We start from the raw sequence: 21,969 nt of genomic DNA on the forward strand, positions 1-21,969 counted from the left end.
AAAATGAAGATTTGTGCTCATCGGAGCATTTTTCACCAGGAATATTTTGGTGCAGAAGATTTATACACACCGAATTATCCAATGTTCAGAGAGAATATACACACCAGAGCATTTCTCTAGAGATTGTTGAAGACTGAATATCTACACGCCGGATAGAGAAATGAGATATCTTGCTGCTATGTCCTCACACCCGCCACCACTATGGGTCGGCCCTGCTACCCAAGGCCTATCTAAGACTAGCAGCCCTGAAAGCCCCTAATCCCAAAACCCTCGTGAAAGCCACCGATCCCAAAACCCTAAAGCTCGCAAAGAACGCCAGAATCTGGATGGACCATGTGAACTCGGGCTTTCACAAGATCAACTGGAGAGTTGAGAGATTTCAGCGCATGAAATATAGGCAATGCGTAAAAATAATCTAGCGCTCACCAGGAAAGAAAGAAAGAAGAAAAAGAGCTATGCCAGTACCATCCATCACAATATAACATTAATTAATTTCAAAGTTGAGTGCTTGTGGCTGAGGATTACACGCAAACATTTGCTTAAGAGTGCTTTTTCACCAAATTGCAACATAGGATTTGAACTCCAAACACACTACATCGACAATTTACATTAAGTTTTTAGTGCAAAACAAACAGATCTAATTTATAAAACTAGCACAAGCATCTATCAGTAAAGACACGCCCAGCCTACCATTGTAGTCAGTCGCTACAAAACAGTGCCATTGCGATGAGCCGCCATCGTCTTCAACTGACCATATCAGTAATAAACTTGGTGAAATACTGGAGCCATTGCATTGTTGTAACCTCCCAAAGCGCTGTTGTATCCGCTATAGGCTGGGTAGATCAGGGGAGGGGAGGGGTACGACATCCCGATGCCCACATTAGATACATCTGGTGGATATGCATACGGCTCCCTCATTGGCTGCGCGCTCTGACCACAGTAGAGGGTGTGTCCAGCATGCATATTGTAAGAGTAAGGAGAAGATATACCATACGAAGCATGAGAGGATGGGGAGCAATCGAATGTGGTGGCACTGGCAATAGTTGGTGAAGATGATACACCAGTGCACTCAGTGAGACGACCCGCCTTAGCAGGGGGCATTGGTCCTCCATTGCTTGCACGTATACGCTTGTTGGCTGGACCAGAGCTACCGCCGCTGGAACTGCTTGATGCTTCCTTTTTCTTCTCAGTCTTAGCCCTCTCCAATTCTTCCATCTGCTTACGAAGATCCTCCAGTGGGAACTCAGCTTCGAGTTTGCGGTCCTCGACACACTTTATAACAGCCCGCACTGCAGACTGCTCCTTCTTGTTTGCATTGATCTGCAAGAGAAGAAATATAAGCTCCTCTAACATGTTTTAAGAAACAAAGGCATGAGACCTATTAAAAAAACACCCCCCCCCCCCAGAGGCCATGACAGAAAACTGAAATGCATTGCTAGCATGAAGAGGTAGAGCAGTATAAGTCCACCAAGAATCAAACATCAGCGTCTTATAGAGGTGGTGTCGATCCTATCAGCACTAATTGCAGCTGTAGTCTCTAATGGCAATTCAGCACTGAGGTCAAAATGACTTACCCCAGATTGTCCAGTGCTAGTACTCAGGTTATCTGAAGGAGATGATGGCTTTTTTGAGTCCTCCAGGTAGGATTTCAAGAGAGGGACTGGGGGGAATTTTTCCTGAAGACCAGCCTCATAAGCAAAGTTCACAGCATCAAGTTGATGCCCCTTTGTAATGAGTTCTTCAATGATATCTGCAAACAGGAGTTGAATCAGAGATGTCAGCTTAATTCTGGAGTCTGGCAAGAGTCAATAACAAGGTAATCTACCATTGTGAAAGCAGGAACTGCAACCAATAATAATCAGTCCACACACAGGTGTACAGGACAACAGTAACATCGTAGTTAGGTACACAAACAGGCCAGAATATCAACCTGACTCAATAAGGTCAAATGCTCGTAGCATTACACAAACAAATTACTAGTTAGTTCCGAGAGGCAGAGCCACCGAGACTAATTGTTGTGTTGAATAAACAAGGCAAATAGTAAAGTACAGGGGATGCTGAAACATGATAAAAAAGCACTCCACCTTTTGATGGGAAGGCATAAACTCTTGAATATTGACCGAATTTAAAATAAAAGAGAAAAACTAATCCAGTGTCATAGATGCATTAGGCAAGGCAAATAACATTGAATCAAGGTGATATTATTCTAGTAATATTTAGCAAACAGGGAATCAATAATACAGGGCCCATCAAGAAATGACACCAAATCCCTACCATCAAACTGTAACTACTTAGCTATGGGCATAAGAATCAAAGTGAATCTATAGGATCTTACTTTAGTTGCCGAAGGCAAGAGCCACTAAACGTGAAGATGATTGAAACAGTCATAGTGGTTTGCGCTGCCCTCAATACCGACTCAGGAAAGATTGCAACTTTTTTTGCAACACTTGTCTGCGATTAATCGAATTCAAACCAAGCATGTAACCAAAAAACGACAGCAATGCCCCTTGGCAATTACTACTGGAAACAGACTTGCCCCACGAATTTAAATTCATACTACTGCTCTGATCCACAATTGAAGTGTATGAACTATAGCCTTATGGAGTAGTAATACTGGAGAGTGGAAATTACATCTCAGCTGACAGAAACAAACCTATGCTCCTCATCTACCAACAAGTTGGTTCACCATTTCACTACTTGAAATAATTTTTAACAAAAATCAATTAAAAGAGAAGAGAACAAAGACAGTACCATCCATCTCATCCTCGAGGCCAGCTGCGAGAGCAAGTCGCGGCATCTGCCTGCGCCACGAGAAGCTCACAACAATCCTCCTGTACAGACCCCTGTCCCCATTCTCTGCCACCGCAAAGGTCACAACATGCTGCAGGAATGCGTGGGCGTCTGGCGGCTTGGCGCCCTCGACCCCGCCCTTCCGCTCGGCTGCCTCCTTCCACTCATTGGCCATCCTGCGCGCCCTCTCACGCACCGTCCGTGGTACCATCGGCCTCGCCTCCCCGATCTCCGGGTCCGGATCGGCGAGCGCCAGCACCACCGCCTCCAGTATAAGCACGCAAGCCCACGCCAGATCGGTAGGCGACCTCACCGCCCGCCTGTCCACGGGGAACACCTCGGAGACCGCGTCCATGACGAACCTCGCCGGGTCGACGCACCGCTTGAGCGCCTCGGGCAGCTCGGCGCGGAGCGCGTCCACCTCCTTGCGCCGCGCGACCACGAACGCGAAGAATCCCGCGGAGTCCATGCTGGCGCAGAGAGACGCGAGGCCCTCGGCGGCGGAGGGCGGCCCTCCTTCCCGCGCGGCGAGAGATTCGTCGAGGCGGGAGAGCGAGAGGGCGACAGAGCCGTCGATGGAGAGCTCGCGTCGGCGGAGCGCGTCGAGCCTGCGTGAGGTCCGGACCTCGATGACGCGGCGCTTGGAGCGAAGCGACTCGGAGCGGGCGGCAAGGCGGCGCTCCAGGGAGCCGAAGTGGTCCGTGAGCTGGTGGTACAGCCGCGTGCAGGTCGCAAGCAGCTGCTGCTGCCGCTCCAGCTCCGCGAAGCCGTCCCTCACCGCCTCCTCCGTCACCGCCGCCGGAGCGGCCATGGGGTAGCGTCGGTGGAAACCCTAGGCGCCCCGCTCGACCCCAGTCAGTGGCGAGGGTTTGGGCTGGGGAGGGAAAGGGAAAGTGAAAGCGAGCAAGGCGACGGAGTGGGAGGAATAAAGGGCGGGGAAGGTACGGGCAGCCTCGGCAGCCAGTGACGCCTCGCCGCGTGGCCTTGGAGCCGCTGCGCGAGGTTGTCTCGTAGAAATGGTGGGAAAAGCTGGAGGTGTCCTGACAGGTACAGGGTGTGTTTGGTTTTTTAAATAGGGTTTTATATAGCTGTATTGTACAATTAGTATAGTTTGATTAAGCGAAAAACTAAACTAAGATGTATATATGTATTTGGAGAGTCAAGCTAGAATAGTGGATACAGATCATCAAACATATTAAAACTCAAATAACCAAACACATCCTAATAGAGTACCAATGGAATGGTCGGGTTGGTGCAGCGCCATACGCCTTTGAGCGGCACGCGAGGTGAGGTGATTCGGAACAGGTAGGCAGTCAAACTTGCAGCAGAAATCATGGAGAGTTTCCAGGACTGCAACCACAGTCCACCATCACCATGAACCATCATGGTGTAAGATATCAAGTGACAAGGCGTGCTTGTACGGTCCCATGTTGTCTCTCGAATCCTTGCTCAAATCCGGTGCAAACTTGGGTAACAACTGTAGACCCAAAACAAGAAAACAAAATGCTTACCCGCCCCTAAAGGAAACTTGATAGATGTTAAGGTTTATTCACCGTGGAAGACCAAGGATCCCTGCCCCTCTTCCACAAGGCAACAGGGCACAGGTGATTTCTCGGTCTTCGCACGGGGGGAGGGAGATTACTCAGCACAAAACAGTTTCAGCTATCCAACTAACAGTTTCAGCTTTACAACGGCAGCAGATACCCATATCCTGTCCTAACAGGCTCTGTCTAAATCCCTTGTCCTAATATGTAACCAACTCCTTTCGAAATAATACAACAATTCAACAATGCAATAAAATTAGAGACGGATACATTGAAACACTACGACTACTTTCACCAGGAGCTTGTATTATCCCCTGGGCAGCAGCATTCCCATGCACATTAACTTAAACAATATGCGTAACTTTCCAGCAATTCAGTAACCCAATTGTGCTGTGGATACAACAACCTGGTTATGCTGCCGGTTCGTCCTGGTTACCTGACTCTGACAAGCCATTACCATTAGCAGCTTGAGTTTTGACACGGTAGACTACCTTGGTAGCCTGCTGTCCCTTGTCATGTTGCGATCTCGGATTATCCTGCTTAGGCTGTCTATCCAAAGCTGCCCTCGGATCCCGCTTTGCATTTACACCAGTGTGGCCTCCACTTGGTTGCTTGCCAATCCAATTACTGGGAGGTAACGGTGGTGGAATCCCATTTACTGGTCGCTGCTGTTGAAAACCTGCAGCTTGGACAGGTCGCTGCTGTGGAAAACCTGCAGCTTGGACAGGACGCTGCGGTGAAAAACTGGTGTTCTGCATAGGCCGCTGGGGTGGGAATCCAGCATAGTGATTAGGATGTGGTTGATTAGGCCAATATCCAGAATTCGGCATCCTGTTATTTTGATGAGGCCTTGGTCCTTCTTGGACTGTCAGTTTTGACATTGATGAATGGAGACCAGCATCTTGGGTTTGGCAGTTCGACCGTTCCAGGATCCGCATTGGCTGTCTGTTAGCTTGAGCGTCACCAAAGAACTGAGGGCGAGGGTTTGGAACGCTTCTGGACATGTGTGCATGGTATGGATTATCCACAAAACCCCTCTCATATCCCAATGGTCCAGCAGGCCTTGGTCTGCTGCCAGGGCCATAGGGTGCAACCCTGTATGGCATATCAAGCAGCCCAGCAGAGCTGCCAGATTTGATCTGCAGGGAATTTTTCACCAGACGGTGTGCAGCTTCTCCTAAGAGAGAACCTGACAGAGCTCCCAAAACCTGAGGCCTGTAATTGTAAAGAAAGGACTCATGAAGACAGCACAAATTACCAGATTGTTCAGGCTACAACTAAAGGGGTAAAAAAGGGCAGCAGGTCAGAATGAAGCAAATGAGTATTAATCTATCTTTGTCAAAATAGCATAAAACATATGGAGTATTTCACTCAAAAGTGATGCCCAGCTACTTCGGAATACTCTCTAGTGCAAATGAAAATATTATGCTAAAAGCATAAGAAATATCAATCGTACCTTTCTCTTGCTTGTCGACGACTATTATCTTCATGCCACAACACAGGAAAGGGTTTGAAATCACTAGGTTTCAGTATCTACAAAATTGTACACTTGTTGGCCTATGAATTTATCTTAAAAAATTAGCAAACCAACATCAAGGTTGATATATATTGAAATAAAAAAAAATAGGAAGCTCACTATATATCTCAACTGAAAACATACTTTTCTAAAGGTAACCAAGCAAATATGAAAGGATAACAGAACTAAATAATTGAGAAACACAGTCCTGTTCGCATAAAAAAATACTATGCTCTGGCTGTTCCACATTACAGGTTATTGTGCTTTGCTTGCAGTAGAATTTGCAAAATTTATCAACTAACATATAAAAAGATGAAAAACACTTGGATTGGCTACATCAATATGAGGTCATTATATTTTCCATAGAAGTTACACTTTATGATATTTTGCAAGATCATATTATATATCAAACAATGGTCATTTGCATCTTGCAGACCGTGAAAAGTTTTTTTTTTAATGTCATACAATAAGAAACAGATGAGTAAAAATAAAAAAATAAGGCAACACTTCGCCAATTACTTTCTCTTTTGAGTCAGCAATTACTCTTTCTCAAAATGGAAAGAGATTCCTTTTATATTGCTGATGTCAAAAGGGTTGAACTATACATGCTTAGGTTTGTACTTTTAAGAAAAAGATACTGTTACACTTCCATGTCTCCAAGAATAATTGATTATGCACCAAAATGCATACAGGGTTAGCAAATACCTTTGCAGGTATGATGGCCCCCTCTGGAGGCTCCGGGATGTGTTTATGATATTGAGGATTCAGATAGGTCGTGTTCCTGGAAAATATAAAGAAGAAAATATAACGCTGGAAGATTTAATGGATGACATTTAGTTTACAATATGATTTTAGATGATAAGTTGCTTACAAAACTCTGTTATGGGCAATGCCATTAAACCCCTTAACTGGAGACACCACAGTGATGCTATACCAGTTCCTTTCAGATAAACAAAGGAATCCATTCATTCCACCACTGCAAAAGAGGGTAACATATCGAGCACAGTAAATAAATGCTGAGAGAAATAAAATATCCAAATGAGTGTATGGCCCTGTTTGGCACACCAGCTTTTCAGCTTTAGCTTCTCAGAAAAGCTGATAAGCTGAAACTAACACAAAACATATTGCTGGCTTATGGCTTTTCTGATAAGCTAGCTTCTGGTGAAATAAACTAAAAACTGATAAGCTGGCTGAGGCCAGCTTTTCTGAAAAACTAGTGTGCTGAGAGCCTAAAAATTAAACCCATAAGCTAACCGTTTTTCTCAGAAGCCATAAACAACTTTTCAGAAAAAGCCCATAAGTTTCAGCTGTGCCAAACATGACCTATGTAGCATTTCTACTGACCTAGCAGTAGGGTCAATGGGAAAAACATAAGGATCTGTTCTTGATGATTGAGAGTACATCTGATACATGAAGGCAATCTGAGCAGCCAATGGATGAATTTCCCGCACATAAAGTATGTCAAACATTGTTCTGTTCCTGAATTTCTCTTCTTCCTGCAAAATCCAGCAACGGCATAAACACACTGAAAAATTGATATAAAAATAGAAGCCCAGGATGTTCAAGAGAAAGATCCTAAAAGTACAACCGAAATGAAAATAACAAGCCTAGAGGATTCATAAAGAAGGATTCTAAAATATGTATACTGTCAATGTATCTTCAAGTTTTCTTGTCTCCGCAAGCAGACGACTTTCATCAATGAAAGGCAATTTTGCAACACCCTGGACATAACAAAACAACATAAGAACCTTCAAGCAAGTAGCCTAAAGCAAGAATGGTTTACACATTTGCATTACCTGCCATGCAAAACGTTTTCCATTCATGTCTATCTCAAAATCTGCAGGTGCAATAGGAAGGCGTTATGGAATGGGTAAGATTTTACAAATATGCGTTGCCATCCTGTGCATGAGGTCCTGAGGTCTATGTTATTTCCTTAGTTCTACTTATTTGAAGTCAAAGGGTTTGGAGAAGCACAAAGTCCCAACAAAGTATATTACCCTTATCAAGGATATGTACGATAATGTTGTGACAAGTGTTCGGACAAGCGATGGTGACACCGATGTTTTTCCAATTAGAATAGGACTGCACCAAGGGTCAGCTTTGAGCCCTTATCTTTTTGCTTTGGTGATGGATGAGGTCACAAGGGATATACAAGGTGATATCCCATGGTGTATGCTCTTTGCAGATGATGTGGTGCTAGTCGACGATAGTCGGACGGGGGTAAATGGAAAGTTGGAGCTGTGGAGACAGACCTTGGAGTCGAAGGGTTTTAGGCTTAGTAGAACTAAAACTGAGTACATGAGGTGCGATTTTAGTACTACTAGGCACGAGGAGGATGAGGTTTGCCTTGACGGGCAGGTGATACCTCAGAAGGATACCTTTCGATATTTGGGGTCGATGCTGCAGAAGGATGGTGAAATCGATGAAGATGTGAGCCATCGAATCAAAGCCGGGTGGATGAAGTGGCGCCAAGCTTCCGGCGTCCTCTGCGACAAGAGAGTACCACAGAAGCTAAAAGGCAGGTTCTATAGGACGGCAATTAGACCTGCGATGTTGTATGGCGCAGAATGTTGGCCAACTAAAAGGCAACATGTCCAACGGTTGAGTGTAGCGGAGATGCGCATGCTGAGATGGATGTGTGGCCACACAAGAAAGGATCGGGTTCGGAATGAGGACATACGTGATAGAGTTGGTGTAGCACCAATTGAAGAGAAGCTTGTCCAACATCGTTTGAGATGGTTTGGGCATATACAACGCAGGCCCTCAGAAGCGCCTGTACATAGCGGAAGAATAAAGCGTGCGGATAATGTCAAGAGAGGTCGAGGTAGACCAAACTTAACATGGGAGGAGTCGGTAAAGAGGGATCTGAAAGACTGGAATATCACCAAAGAACTAGCCATGGACAGGGGTGCGTGGAAGTTAGCTATCCACGTGCCAGAGCCATGACTACACTTGCAAGATCTTATGGGTTTCATCTCTAGCCTACCCCAACTTGTTTGGGACTGAAAGGCTTTGTTGTTGTTGTACTTATTTGAAGTCACTTGTAATTTTTAAATAATTTCATGTTTGGTCAGATAAGAGTTGTTTACCTTTAGGGTAGAAAAACTTCAACGGTGAATTCGGATCATTCATAAGATCTCCATAGTACTTTGGCAGTGCATTGGAGCTGCAGAAGAATAAATAGCAAATTTCATCTCAGAACTCATGATATTTGTCACCCTCTCCATCCCAACATGGAACAGATTCATTTGCATCAGGCATCAAACCTTGCAGATGGTAGTGTTCCCATTAGTTGATCAAATGGCTTGAAAGGTTGACCCAAGAAAAAGGTTATCTCCAATTCAGGCAAGCCATTCAGGTCAGACGCAAAAGGCGCATAATGATAAGGATAGAACCTGACATTTGGATGAAAAAACTGGGGTTGATAGCTGATACCAAACACAAGAAAAATGCTACTGAGAAGAGCTTGTCTACCTAACTGCATAATTTCTATGTCCAACTGATCAGGTATGACTGTTGGTTATGACAGAGGTGAAGATCATATCTACATGATTGATTTAGGGACAATAACATTTGACTCTATCAGTAAGTAGTCACAGCACAAGCATTAGGGAACAACTATCAGGAAAAAAGATCGATATAATAGTCAATAAGTTGACAGGAGCTATATCTATCTGTACCGCCTATCAGAGATTCCAAAACTGCAGGGCTGCAGCATAGTGTTGCACTAGCACTGCAGACAAATAGCTGAAGTTCTTGACATAATCATACAGGAGTATCACTTGGATTTCATGATTAGTCATGGAACAAGAATCAATTGATCTGCACCAAATTACAGCATATAATGTTGTATCAAATGGCAATAATTTGATTGTAGTGGTATTGAAATTTTTGTTCATCTGGTTATTATAACTGACATTGTACAATCAATATATAGGTTTCTTGAGTATGTCCGTGGGGTTAAGACTCTTTTAATAGGTCCTATGTAAAGAAGTGGGGATAATTTTTAGGCCAGGAATAGTGAACAAGAACTGTGTTTTTAGCACTCCAAGTGATGTTTTATCTACCTCAAGAACTGTGGTTAAAAATTCTTACAGTACATGGTCAATATTTACCTACCATTGCCATGAACAAACACCTTGATAGTAGTATCTCATAACCCAGCAAAGACCTTCTACAAATTTCTGTACCTGAAACACAGATTGTAGAAAAATTAAGACGACATCAGCATTAAGAGCAAATGGTGACCAAATAGCACTAGCCAGTAAGTTGATTCAATCTGGATGGCAGATACATACCACAAATTCCTACCAAAAACATGTACACGTCTACAGCAACCACGAACCAAGTAATTTTTAAACATAACATGTAAATTCGAACAGCTGACGAAAACAACAGATCAGAAAGTTTCCAATTGGCCCAGATAGATTCGAAACAACACCCTAACTCTGAACTATTGTCAGTAAACATTGGAAATTTAAATGGAGAATGTGACCTATAGTCTATAGATCTGAGTAAAAAAATCACTTAGAATTCACACGAGTAATTTCTAGTTGGTTGAGACCAAATCACAAAACCATCCTGAGTACACTTAAGTCAAGCTATGTTTTGATTCTAGCAAAGCCAGATCCAATTTTTATTAGCACATTGGGCAATTGGGCAATTGGCCAATACGGCAACCACCATTGTCAATCCACTTTCTTATTTACAGCTGGTGGCTTGTTTCAGTCAGTAAACCGTCATAAAATCATGTACAGTATTGTTGTGAAATAAATGAATTAGCATCTTGATGGTATGTTAGTGACCTAACCATTTGCAGCGCTAAACCATCCACATACAGCTGGTTAGTTTTAACTGTTCATATTACTAAGGGCAAACCATTCATAATAAGGTTGTTGATAATAACATGTTACTGTGGACCATTTAATTTTCAACATGTAAAACTTTTTCATGTATCCACTGCCAATTCACATAAAGTGTATCAGAGATCAGTGTTAGATGGTAATGCTTAGTCAAACGGTTAGAAATTGCTGTTGTTCCAGAAATCAGCAGTGCAGCAGTGCCTCGCAAGAAAACTCACAACATCTCTCCGAACTTGATCAATGGGTTTTGATTGTGCTTCTTCTTTGAACTTCTCAGCATAGTACCTCTCCCTGTATCCTGGCTCTCCTAATTTTACCTGAAGGTATGTCAGTGAAATAAAAACAAAAGGTCAAACTTACAAAAGTCAACTTTCGTATTTGCTTCCAACGATCAGAAGGGAACCAAAATGCTAGACATTAGTGAATGAACAAGTTCTGACATTTCAAGGAAAGTAAATTTGGCAAACACTACAATTCACAAACCTTGGAGATGGCAACTACGAAAGTGATGCATTCTGAAAAAAAAATGATATATAGCATATATGCGAAGATCGGACAGAAGACCAAAAGGTTGAGTAAACAAGCGCTAATTTTAATTTTTAAAACAGAAAAGTAAGTCAGCAAAGTGTTGAGGAAGGTTCAGAAGAATCATAGGCAACTGTCGTGTCTTGAGAATACTAATAATAACTTAGACCCTCTGCATGGTTTCATCAGATATTTATTTCTCTGTTTGGCTCGACAGTGCTATGCTTCAAGATGAGGTAGTATATATTCGCTTAACCTATTAGGCAACTAATCCACAAAAAAATTCCCAAATAGATCTGACATCCATCTTACAGACAGACAGAAAATTACAGGAATACAAGATAGTAACATGAACAATGAACCCTCAAGATGTTGAAGTAGTATTCATTGTGTACAAGTTTAAGAAAATATGAAGGTTTCCTTAACTCCAGCCCTTTTAACTTTTTATTTAGCCACTACAAAACTTAAACTCCTAAATGTGACTATCTACAGAATCAGCAGCATGGCCCAATCACCAAATCAATGGATATCATAACCATTATGTTCAACTGTCAGCCGTGAGTCCATGAGATTGGCTACAAACATCCATTATTTATCTTCGGCGGAAACATTGGCAACCAAAAAGAATCTGTAGTGTATCTTGGTGCCAGTATGCCCATGTGCACAAATAGCAAGGTTGACAGGTTTAGCTTCCCTATTGAAATATATCACTGGTTTCGTATCTGTACGAGGAAACACAATTTCCAGAACTCAGTCATATTTGACGGTGAATCACACACTGAAACAGTGCAAGATTTTCTTTACTAACGTCTGCTCCAGGAGTGTCAAGAAATTGAAAGAAGATTTGAAGAGTTAATAGAAGATATTATGAAATTAGGGCAAGATATGACTTTCTTTACTTGGGAGTAGGGGTGCAAATTAATTAACCTAAGGATACCCATCGACCCTCTTTAGTTCAACCAATAACACTAGTTTTCTAAAAAAAAATACTCAATTTGAGAAAAATAGTGTTATTGGTTGAACTAAAGAGGGTTGGAGGGTACCCTTAAGTTAATTAGTTTGCACCCCTACTTGGGAGCCCAATACTTATTTTGGTTGGGTCAGATTCAGTCTTTCTTACGTATCCAGGTCAGTTATTTTCTTGATTCTTTATTTTCATGCATGACCAATGTAAGTTTGTAACACAACTTAATTTTTTATAGATCCTTTACTTCTGTATTATCATCACTGTTCCGCTACAATAAGAGAAAACAAACCTTGTCTACATATTGATGATCCTCAGAGTTTTCTCTTTGTATTTTATGCTTCTCTTCATTGTTCTCGCGTGCCTGTAATTTAGCAATCATAAACATTAATTGTCATTTAAGATAGCATTGACAATACACAGATTAGGTTACAAGACTTTGCACATGAATAAAGATAGATTTCAAATTATTTGGAAATCATGGTTGTTACGGCGGTGTGAGACGCGGCGACCCACCACCTTCACAACTTTACAGCGACATGGCGCGTGGCGTGGCGACGCCATACACACGTGGCGAATACAAACATTATAGTATAGGATATTAGCAAATGGCAATGTAAATGTAGCCCAAGAGTTATAGTCTAGGATATTAGGAAATCTAAATGTAACACAAAAGATAAATAGCAATGTAAATGTAGCACAAAATACATAAAACTCAATGTCACTGTTGACGCAATACACAAAAAGATACCTCAATGTCACTATTACGTGTTGATTCATTGATAGATACCTCAATGTCAATGTCATAGATACGTAACAGTTGTAAAATGCAGAAATACAAAATAGTTTTTGCAATTATTAATACCCTGAGGGGCTTAAATACAAAAAATTGCAATATAATTGAGGTTATATTGAATCAGTGCGTCATATATTGGAAAATTAGGGGTTTCTGCAAAATTTACACCATCCACCAGGCCTTTCGATCCATGCCAACCCGTCGGCCCACACATCTGATGTATATAAGGCCGGGGGGCGGTTAGGGTTAGGGATTTCATCCCCCCCCCCCCCCCCCCGCCCGCATCCAACGCGGGCGGCAGCACCGCACCGCCCCTCGCTGCTCCTCCCGCCCCAGCGCGTCACGCCAGGTCGCTCCGACCCACGCCACCCCTCTCCGCCCTGGGCCGCCGCATCCCTCGCACCTCTCCCGCTCCCGCTTCAGGCGAGCGCCATACACTTCGTCGCCGTGGAGAGGAGCAAAACACCGCCACACCGCGATATCGTCAATATGGCGACGATATGGCGATACCATGATAACTATGTTGGAAATGTATGCTCATTTGGAAGTCGAACACCACTCTATGTGGGGAAGTTCACTAAAAGGTATTAGCCAGGACTGTTTATCAAAAGCATCAAACCTATTGTACCTAAACACCCTGAGGCGGCATTGAACCACAAATATACTACACCACCTAATGACTGGCCTACTAATATCATCAGAGTCACTGAAGTAACTTACACTCACTGGCATAAAAATCAGCTCAAAGTCTTCATGACAATCATATATTCGCACCATACAATAGTGTTTGGCCTCCTTACATTTGCAGGCACAAAGAATGTATTCATACAGAGCTCAAGAAGGGATTGATTGATGAGCAGCTAGAAAGTACCTGTTGAATACGTGCACGCTTCTGGAAAATTTGTTCTTCGTGGACAGCAACAGACTGAATGAAATGTTCCACTCGGTCCAATAAAACCTTTTGTTGGAAAGGAGAAAATATCAAGAATTCAGGTAATTGCCCAGTTGCCCAGTTGTCTTTAAAAAAAAAAACTATTCTGCAGCGGATCAACATTTGCTGAATGATATCACTAAAGGTTTGCTTTATGCCTATAAGTCATCATAAAACAACCTTTACTCTTCGTGGACACTGGACCTTAGGACAGGACAGAGGAAAAAAATCTGGGAATTCTCCCAAATGGCCTAAAAAATTGCATCTGTGACGGTATGATGAGCTCCCTTAAACAACAAGTATGCTCCTTTGAGCTGTATGATGTCCACAGTATGCCACTATAGCAGCAAGAATTACATATTTAAGGTGGTAAAGTAGATACAAATAACTATGCACATGTATGTCTCTAGCTAAAACCAATATGCACCATTTGTAAAGTAGCGGGCCAAGCTAAATAAGGAAACCTCAACCAGAGATGATTTATGGCTCAAGTTAAATGCGGTAATGAACTGTAACAAAACATACTGGTCAAACATTGTAAAGCCAAAGACTTGTTACTTTTGATAAAATATCGGATTTGTCTTCCTACATTCTAAACAAACTCCTTTTCACAGGCAATGACAGAAAGAGATGTCCATAGCTCCCATAACATTCATTTACAAAATTACAATATGAGGTTCAATTCAATCTACAGTGCAGTAAACTTAAGTAGTTGTACTATGATTTCTCTAATCCATTGAATCATACCATGAATATTCTATATAATGCATTTTAAACTGATATGGTTGTATAATACCAGATTTGCAAATTGATAGAATCGGTATCATTTCCTGCTTAGGTAATCTTAACATTCTGACACAAAATAGAATTATACAATATGACAGCATAATCATGCAGAGAGATTTCCTTTGTAAGTTGGCTTTCCTAAAGAGCCATAGTGATACAATATGAAAACATCAAACATCTCAATTATTATTACATCTCAACTAAGAAACTTTACCTCACCCCCATCAGTGAGGTAACCACCCATTGATGTGAACTCCGTCCTGTAGATACTCATGAGAAGATTAATGGCACCCTACAGAATACAGATGGCAAATAATCATTTGAAAGTTACACATAAATTATCTAATAAGCATAAATAAAGCCAATTAAAATATAATGTCTGTCTTTAAGATCAACAAACCTCACGAATTTCCAAAGTTGGCATGTGAGGCAGAAAGTCATTCCCAACAAAGAAACAGATAAACACAAAATCATCCACAAGGCGTTCAAAATTTATCTTGAAGGGAGGATCAACAATTTCCAAATCCTTTGCCAGGTATTCACGCAGCACCCAGATGTTAAGAAACTGTTAACAGGACAATAGTTACACAGAGAATCAACAGCAGTAAATGATGAGGAGTTACAAATTGCATATCCCATATATACACAAAAGGATAACATTACAGATTGGAGTACCTGGTACTTCTTTTTATGAATAGGAGGTAGCTCCACAGCATTATCAGCCTGACTAGGGCCTCTGCATTCAGCAGCCAAATGCCCAACTTGACCGCACAGAAAACATTTTTCTTGTTGCCCTGGCATGGAGATCACCTGTAAAGTCAGTTGAATTTGCAGTTATGGAAATACTCCTAAGTTACCATAAAGAGCGCAGAATCGAACTTCCAGAAGCTGACCATAGTCAGATGTATAAGCATACTTCTCAAAAAGAATGATCAAAAGTTTTACCTCTCTTAAAATGGAGAAGTGGATCTCGTGAGTTGCCAGAGCAAGCATAATCAAATCAGCATCCTAGATAATAAGGTGGGTAATAAGTAAACTGTAAAACATATTTCGTGTAAACAACAGCTACTACTTCAAAAATTAAAGTAGAGTTACCAGGCCATATAAGCAATGGCGTGTATTTGGATCAAAGCCTGGAAGATTGCGCTGCAGACGGATGTATGACATAATTTTATGCTCTCCCTCCCCAGGGACATTGGAATCAGACAATATTACCTTATAAAATACCCAATGCAGATCTCAGTTAATACACTATACAATATAACTCAGACTGAGACTAGTTTTGCAATTCCAAGCCAACATAATAAACACCTTGACAGACTGCCAACCAAGTGTATGATTCAATCTCAACTGTATGTAGTACTGAAGCGCCGTAGATAATACAAACATGAACTGTGTCCCAGGAGTTATGACATTTGAGTCAATTGCTTCCGACTTCTCTTTCTCGACCAAAGTCCTCCCCTCGGCCTCAAATTCCTTCCTCAGCCTCTCCTCCTCAGCTACCTGAACAAAGTAACAACATGAGCACAGCCTCCACTACACACACCAGTCATACAACCACAGGGGCCGTAATCTTACCGCATCGGCCGCGTCTTTCGCTGCCCGGAACCGCCTCGACCGCTGCTGGTTTATCTTCGCCCTCGGCGCAACGCCATCTACACGATAGAATCAACCAAGCTTGTTGCTCATGCACCACGACTTCGTAAGTACAAGTAGCTGCACTGCAGCAGTGACTGACCGATGGCCATGTAGAGGAGCTTCCTGGGGCGGACGAGGCCGAAGAGGTGGTCGATGTAATCAAAAATCGACTTGAAGACCTCGTCGTAGGTGGTGGGCGCGGGCTGCAGGGAGAACCCGAAGCCGTGAGATCGAGAGCTGAGCAAACACAAGCTGGGGTTTTGTGGGGCGGAATCGAGCCGGATCGAATGCGTACCCGGCCTTCGGGGTGGAAGCACGGGTGGATGATGCCGTTCATGTCGAGGTAGAGGTTGTCGAACTCGAGGCCGTTGGGGTTGGGGCGGCGGAGATCGATGGGGACGAAGGCGCCGGGCTCGAGCTCCACGGGCTCCTCCTCCTCCGCGTCCGACACCGTCAGCGGGTAGCGGTCCGCCAGCCAGCGGTAGAACGCCGGGACTCCCATCTCCGACCGACCTGCCCTGCCGCCGGATCTCCCCCCTGCTCTGGCCCTCCCTCTCGAGGGGCGGCGCTTCTGGAAGCTTCTAGCGTGGCGGTGGTTGCTGCCTCGCTGCCTCCTCTTCGGTCCGATCTGGGGGATGGAGGAAGGGTGAGGCTACGGGGAAGGAGGGTGCCTCGCGCGTGCGTTCGTGCGTGTTGGGCTTCAGCCGCTGCGGCTCGATAGTTGCGCGGCTTTTAGCCCGATCCGGGAGAGAGAAGGATGAATGGATGATGATGGGCTTGCAGTAACTACGACCTGCACTGCAAAGAGAGGACTGGAGGGGGTACGCCCGTACGATGCGTATCTTCCACGGTCAGGATCGCAACGTGGCGATGGGAACTGGAGGCTCTACCAAACGTGTGCATATCGGCTGAAAATAGTCCAAGTCTTTAAATTTTGAAAATTGATTATAGACCATAGCTAGAAGATTTTAAAAAAAATTAAAAAATGCACATCAAAAGATGAGGCTATCATGACCACGAAAAATTTTAGGATAAATATCACAAAACTACACTTTTTTTTAACTATCACAAAATTATATTTTTCTTGTGGCCATTAGGACACAATGTAAGAAACCGTCCAAACGGTATTCAAAGTAATTATTAAGTCGATCATTTCCATAATCACGATTTCAATGATTAATCAGAATACCGTTTCGGTAGTCCTAGCACGTATTTTGTGTCCAAGATCGAAACACATGTCTTTCCAACATTTAACATTACAATATAACTTAATAAAGAGTGAGTAATTAACATTAAATTACAAGTTCTTAAGCATGCCCGAAGTTATTACAATTTACAGCAAAAGAGCTAGGGGAGATAAAAACCGACTCAACTCCTACCCATAAAAGAAACTACGTAGCGGAAACAAAAGCTAAAGACAGCAAAAGATTGGTGAAGCCATATGCCATTGGGTTTCACCATAAAAGTGTGACCACCGAGTAGTTGCCTACTCATACCCGCTACCACCATCGGTGGGTGTCGATGATATGGGATCCCGGGGTTCCCGAGTCCCGAGGCCAGAACAGCGCAGTGCCACGTGACGCCTTTCCTTGGGGACCACCTCCCCAAGAGCCCGAGGGAAGAACAGTTGGTTCCCGAGTACCCCAAAAGCCCTGAGGACCCAAGGGAAGTCAGATCCGAGAGTAGGTGCTCGGGGCCAGGAACAGTTGGTCCCCGAGTACCCAGAGAGCCTCGAGGACCCAAGGGAGGCCAGGTCCGGGAGTGGGCGCTCGAGGCCAAGAACAGTTGGTCCCTAAGGACCCAGAGAGCCCCGAGGACCCGAAGGAAGCCAGGTCTAGGAGTGGGCGCTCGGGGCCAGGAACAGTTGGTCCCCGAGCACCCGTCGAGCCCCATGCCGGTGGACCCCGCAGGGACTCCACGATGAGGTGTCGGTCGGTGGGAGGCCTGATACCGCATTTAATGAGGAGCGTGGGCGGTCATATCCGGCCACGTTCCCCCACGGTCGCCGTACTGAATACGCCAGTCCCTGCCGTCGCCTAGCAAGAAGGCATGGGCACAATTAATGTGGCGGGTCTCATCGCATGCCCCCTCACGGGGCCCATGAAGAAAGACGGTTTGAAGATATCTTTGATGGGCACGAGGCTTATCGCCCTGTCACATCAAACCGTGTCATACCTGTTCTGACCAAACAGGCATAAGAGGATACTCAGAAGATGGCCGGTGGGCGCCCCTGCGCCTGCTAAAGCTGGAACGCGAAGACCAATGGAACCGTCTGAGTGATATTTTTCAAACCTCTGTAACATTAACTGTAAACCAATGATGGTCACTTTCCATTTATTTTTTATGGGAACTTGTGCCCTCGTTCTGAGCACTTCCTGAAGGGCCTCCCCCCCCCCCCGGGGTAGATAAAAGGGGGGAGGGAGCACCTTGAAAAAGGAGAGATCGGACCGAGATATAGCAGCATCCATAGAGAGCCAAGGCCGGAGGAGATCAGATCAAGATAGAGCAGCATCCATCGAGATCGAAAGATAGACATCGAGATCGATCGATAGAGATCAACCGATAGACATCCGAAGAACATTGATAACATACAGAACACACATGAGTAGGGTATTACGCCTTCGTGCGGTTTGAACCTGTCTAAACCCTTGGTGCATTCATTTCCACTAGCTGACGATCCATCCCGCCTAAGTCTCATACACTTGCATTAACCCCACGTACGAGGTAGTTCCAGGACCAGTCCCCCGGCCGAATCTCGAAGGGGATCCCTGAGGATCCCTGCTCGCGGTGTTCATCCACCGACAGCGGGCGTGAAGTAGCCAAAGACCAACTCCTCCTCGCCAGCAGCACCTGAAATAGCAGCGTGAGTACGAAGGTACTCGAAAGACTTAATCCATAGTAGGCACTTAGCCCGACTCCAAGGATCATGAGTTTGGATATTAGCAAGAAAATGTCACATGGTTAAGTAAACTTCATATGCGAAAGCAAATTTGACATAAATATGTGTGAGCATCTATACTTGACCAACACGACTATCTAACCCATAAACATTAACTGAACATATATGTAAAAAGAACCATAACATGAACATCTGTTAAAGAACCATCTCAACTCATCATCCCCATCAATCCACACTCACAACTCTATGACTGCTGCAAATAGACAAAAATATGCTCATGACAGAGAGCGCGGCATTTCACCCTGGAGAGGGTACAACTTTACCCACATGACTCAAGGATCATACGGCTTGAGTTACCATACAGGTCCACACAAGGGAGTACTCGTGTCAACCTTTCCCAATTAGTCCAACCATTTGAATCGTGCATCGCTCGGTGCGGAGACCACTTAGGTTAACTCACAGAGCAACCACCAGTATTCCTTACAAGCCCGTCCGCTCACACTGACGATGTTCAAGCCCAAATGATCACAGCTACAGAGGTATTCAACTTATCTTACCATTAGATCAACCTGTGGTAAGTACGGTAAGTGCTAGAGCTAACTGCAACAACGATCGGTGCTTAAACGATATAAGCGATCTATAGTGTCCAAGCTCCTCTCCCGATCTACCCAGGGAAACTCCACATCCGGGCAGGAGAAACATCCCTAACACCACCCACATCTCATCTCATTCTCATCACTCATTCAATCAACATTATCAACCCATCATTATGATCATTGTACAAGTAACTAAAGTTTATGCTTGCGAACGATGAAACATGTCACCGCTCGACTTCTACTAAAGAATCTAAGCATGGCTAAGCAATTCGGTTAACCTTTAAATTAGACGACATTAAATTAGACCCCGGTTACAAGGATATGGATCATCAATAACTCAAGACAGGGTATAATGCATCAACATAGGTTCTACCCATACAAGTCCCGACATTGACTCAACTCATGCATATCATACATAAGCATAATTTATCAGGATTGACGCATATCATCCAAATTACTGGGAAAAATATACTTAGATGCTTGTCTTGCTGCTCAAGTGACCGCCTATTGCTATCCACGTAACACTCGCAAAACTCAGGTAGATTGGCGTCGTCTTCAACCACAGTAGGGTCACGCATCAGCTCTTCGTTCACTAAAAAGAACACATGCAATGATGAGCATGAATAAAATGCAACAATGAATACCACAATATGCGTATCAACAGGCTAAAGGTGTAAGACATACGAAGAAATAATGAAACTTGCGACAACTTAATTTGAAGCTTAACATCATGCAGTCTAGGCAATAATCATTACATGACAATTCAACACGCAGTCTAGGCAACGCAACAAAGAACCCATAGGTTGTTCAACACCACAAATGAACACCGACATTCGGCATAGTACATATTAGCCATACAAAAGCATCACACGTGTGAATTTGTTCAACATCACATGCAACTCGACGAGACTAAAGTGTCGTCATTCACACCCCTGGTGTGTATGGCTTCTCCTTCCTCCTTTCACGGCCCGGTTTGGTCGGAAGAACATTGCCACTCGCAATGTCGGTCATGTCACGACGACACCGCGGCAGCTGTGAAGGCTGCGTCGCTGGAGGAGCATCTGCGAGTTGTGAGCTCCCCATCACATCGGGCCCGCACGATGAGTCGTCACCGTCTGAGCTGTATTCCTCGCTCTTGGAGGGTTCCTCGCGTGGGACCTTGCCTTTCCCTCGTGTAGCCGTGCCAACTGAAGTAGAGGCAGATCTTGACCTAGTGCGCGACGACGTGTGCGCAACACTGCTATTGCGAGTGCGGGTCCGGGTACCGTAGTGCACCGGCGTCTGCTGGGTCGAAGCAGCCGTGTGGCCAACAGATGGCTAGGAAGAAGGACCACCTTGTGCTAGATCTACATCCGGCGTTGTCATGCAGCTCATCTTGTACGCAAGGCGGCGACAGCTCCTATGAACCCTCTGCAAAGAAGTTGGTGAAATTTTTAGAGTGTACAACTACATGCAAGCAAAAAAAGGGGAAACTTTGAACAATGGTCTATTTGTCAACTATTACCTCCACAAAAGCGCAAAGATGGCCGACCTCCTCCACAAAACCCGGAGGGACAAGCAACTTGTCCAGCCTCATTTGCAAGGCGTCCGAGCTGCTGGCCCTGCAAACACGACGCAATGCGTTAAGTATGGTACAAACCATGAGTCAATACGATGTATCTATCACGAGTTACAAATACCATGTAGTTGTGAAGCGGGGCACACTCAGGCTAGCGAACGTGTCAAGTGATCTGATCATACTCATCTACTAGGTCGTCCTCGTCATCAAAGTCCGGCAAATCTTCTGCTTCAACTGCAACTCGAGGTGGCTTGATTGTCAACCTGGAGTTGTTGTGCAGCCACCTCAAGTACTCATGGTAGGGACCCGAGCGATGTGCGGCACCACCGTGCACAATAGTCTGGGCCCGGTTGGTCCACTGCACCAAATAGTTGTGATGGACGTCCTGCCAATCTCTAGCACCCATTTGCTTCCTCCTGTCAATCTTGCAAGATGGCAAAATCAGAAACAAATGTAACCTCGCATAAACGATACATGGAACCACGCGACAAGTATTTTTACCCACATGTGCAAAGCTACGGACGTGGGGGTCGTGTCTGGAGGCGTACGCTGTAACTTCCCAAA

General features: G+C 44.2%; 1 protein-coding gene across 2 annotated transcripts; it reads right to left on the reverse strand.

Moving 5' to 3' along the window:
* Positions 1 to 462: 462 nt before the first annotated feature.
* On the reverse strand, positions 463 to 17,099 carry LOC133915263 (5'-3' exoribonuclease 4). Of its 2 annotated transcripts, XM_062358359.1 has the most exons (25): positions 16,648 to 17,098; positions 16,453 to 16,555; positions 16,293 to 16,369; positions 16,026 to 16,217; positions 15,810 to 15,929; positions 15,660 to 15,722; positions 15,390 to 15,524; positions 15,115 to 15,279; positions 14,929 to 15,006; positions 13,869 to 13,955; positions 12,494 to 12,565; positions 10,931 to 11,029; positions 9,970 to 10,040; positions 9,117 to 9,245; positions 8,940 to 9,016; positions 7,647 to 7,687; positions 7,497 to 7,571; positions 7,195 to 7,346; positions 6,722 to 6,826; positions 6,556 to 6,631; positions 5,791 to 5,867; positions 4,823 to 5,549; positions 2,752 to 2,881; positions 1,575 to 1,750; positions 463 to 1,320 (listed from the first exon to the last, which is right to left on the reverse strand). In XM_062358359.1, exons 1-25 carry the CDS (start codon positions 16,852 to 16,854, stop codon positions 757 to 759), a joined length of 3,798 nt encoding a protein of 1,265 aa, XP_062214343.1. In that variant the 5' UTR covers positions 16,855 to 17,098; the 3' UTR covers positions 463 to 756. The 2 variants fall into 2 exon arrangements, with proteins under 2 accessions (XP_062214343.1, XP_062214342.1); XM_062358358.1 differs by lacking the exons at positions 463 to 1,320; positions 1,575 to 1,750; positions 2,752 to 2,881; positions 5,791 to 5,867 and having other exon boundaries at positions 5,302 to 5,549; positions 16,648 to 17,099.
* Between the last annotated feature and the right edge of the window lie 4,870 nt (positions 17,100 to 21,969).

Source organism: Phragmites australis, chromosome 4 (genome assembly GCF_958298935.1).
Source record: "Phragmites australis chromosome 4, lpPhrAust1.1, whole genome shotgun sequence".
Taxonomy (NCBI): Eukaryota; Viridiplantae; Streptophyta; class Magnoliopsida; order Poales; family Poaceae; genus Phragmites; species Phragmites australis.

Coding starts and splice junctions, on each gene's coding strand:
- LOC133915263 (XM_062358359.1), bottom strand. CDS start 16,854: ATGGGAGTCCCGGCGTTCTACCGCTGGCTGGCGGACCGCTACCCGCTG. Junction 13,956..14,928: donor ACCTCACTGATGGGGGTGAG/GTAAAGTTTCTT, acceptor TTCCAACAAAAG/GTTTTATTGGACCGAGTGGA. Junction 2,882..4,822: donor GACAGCAGGCTACCAAGGTA/GTCTACCGTGTC, acceptor GCATTCCTGCAG/CATGTTGTGACCTTTGCGGT.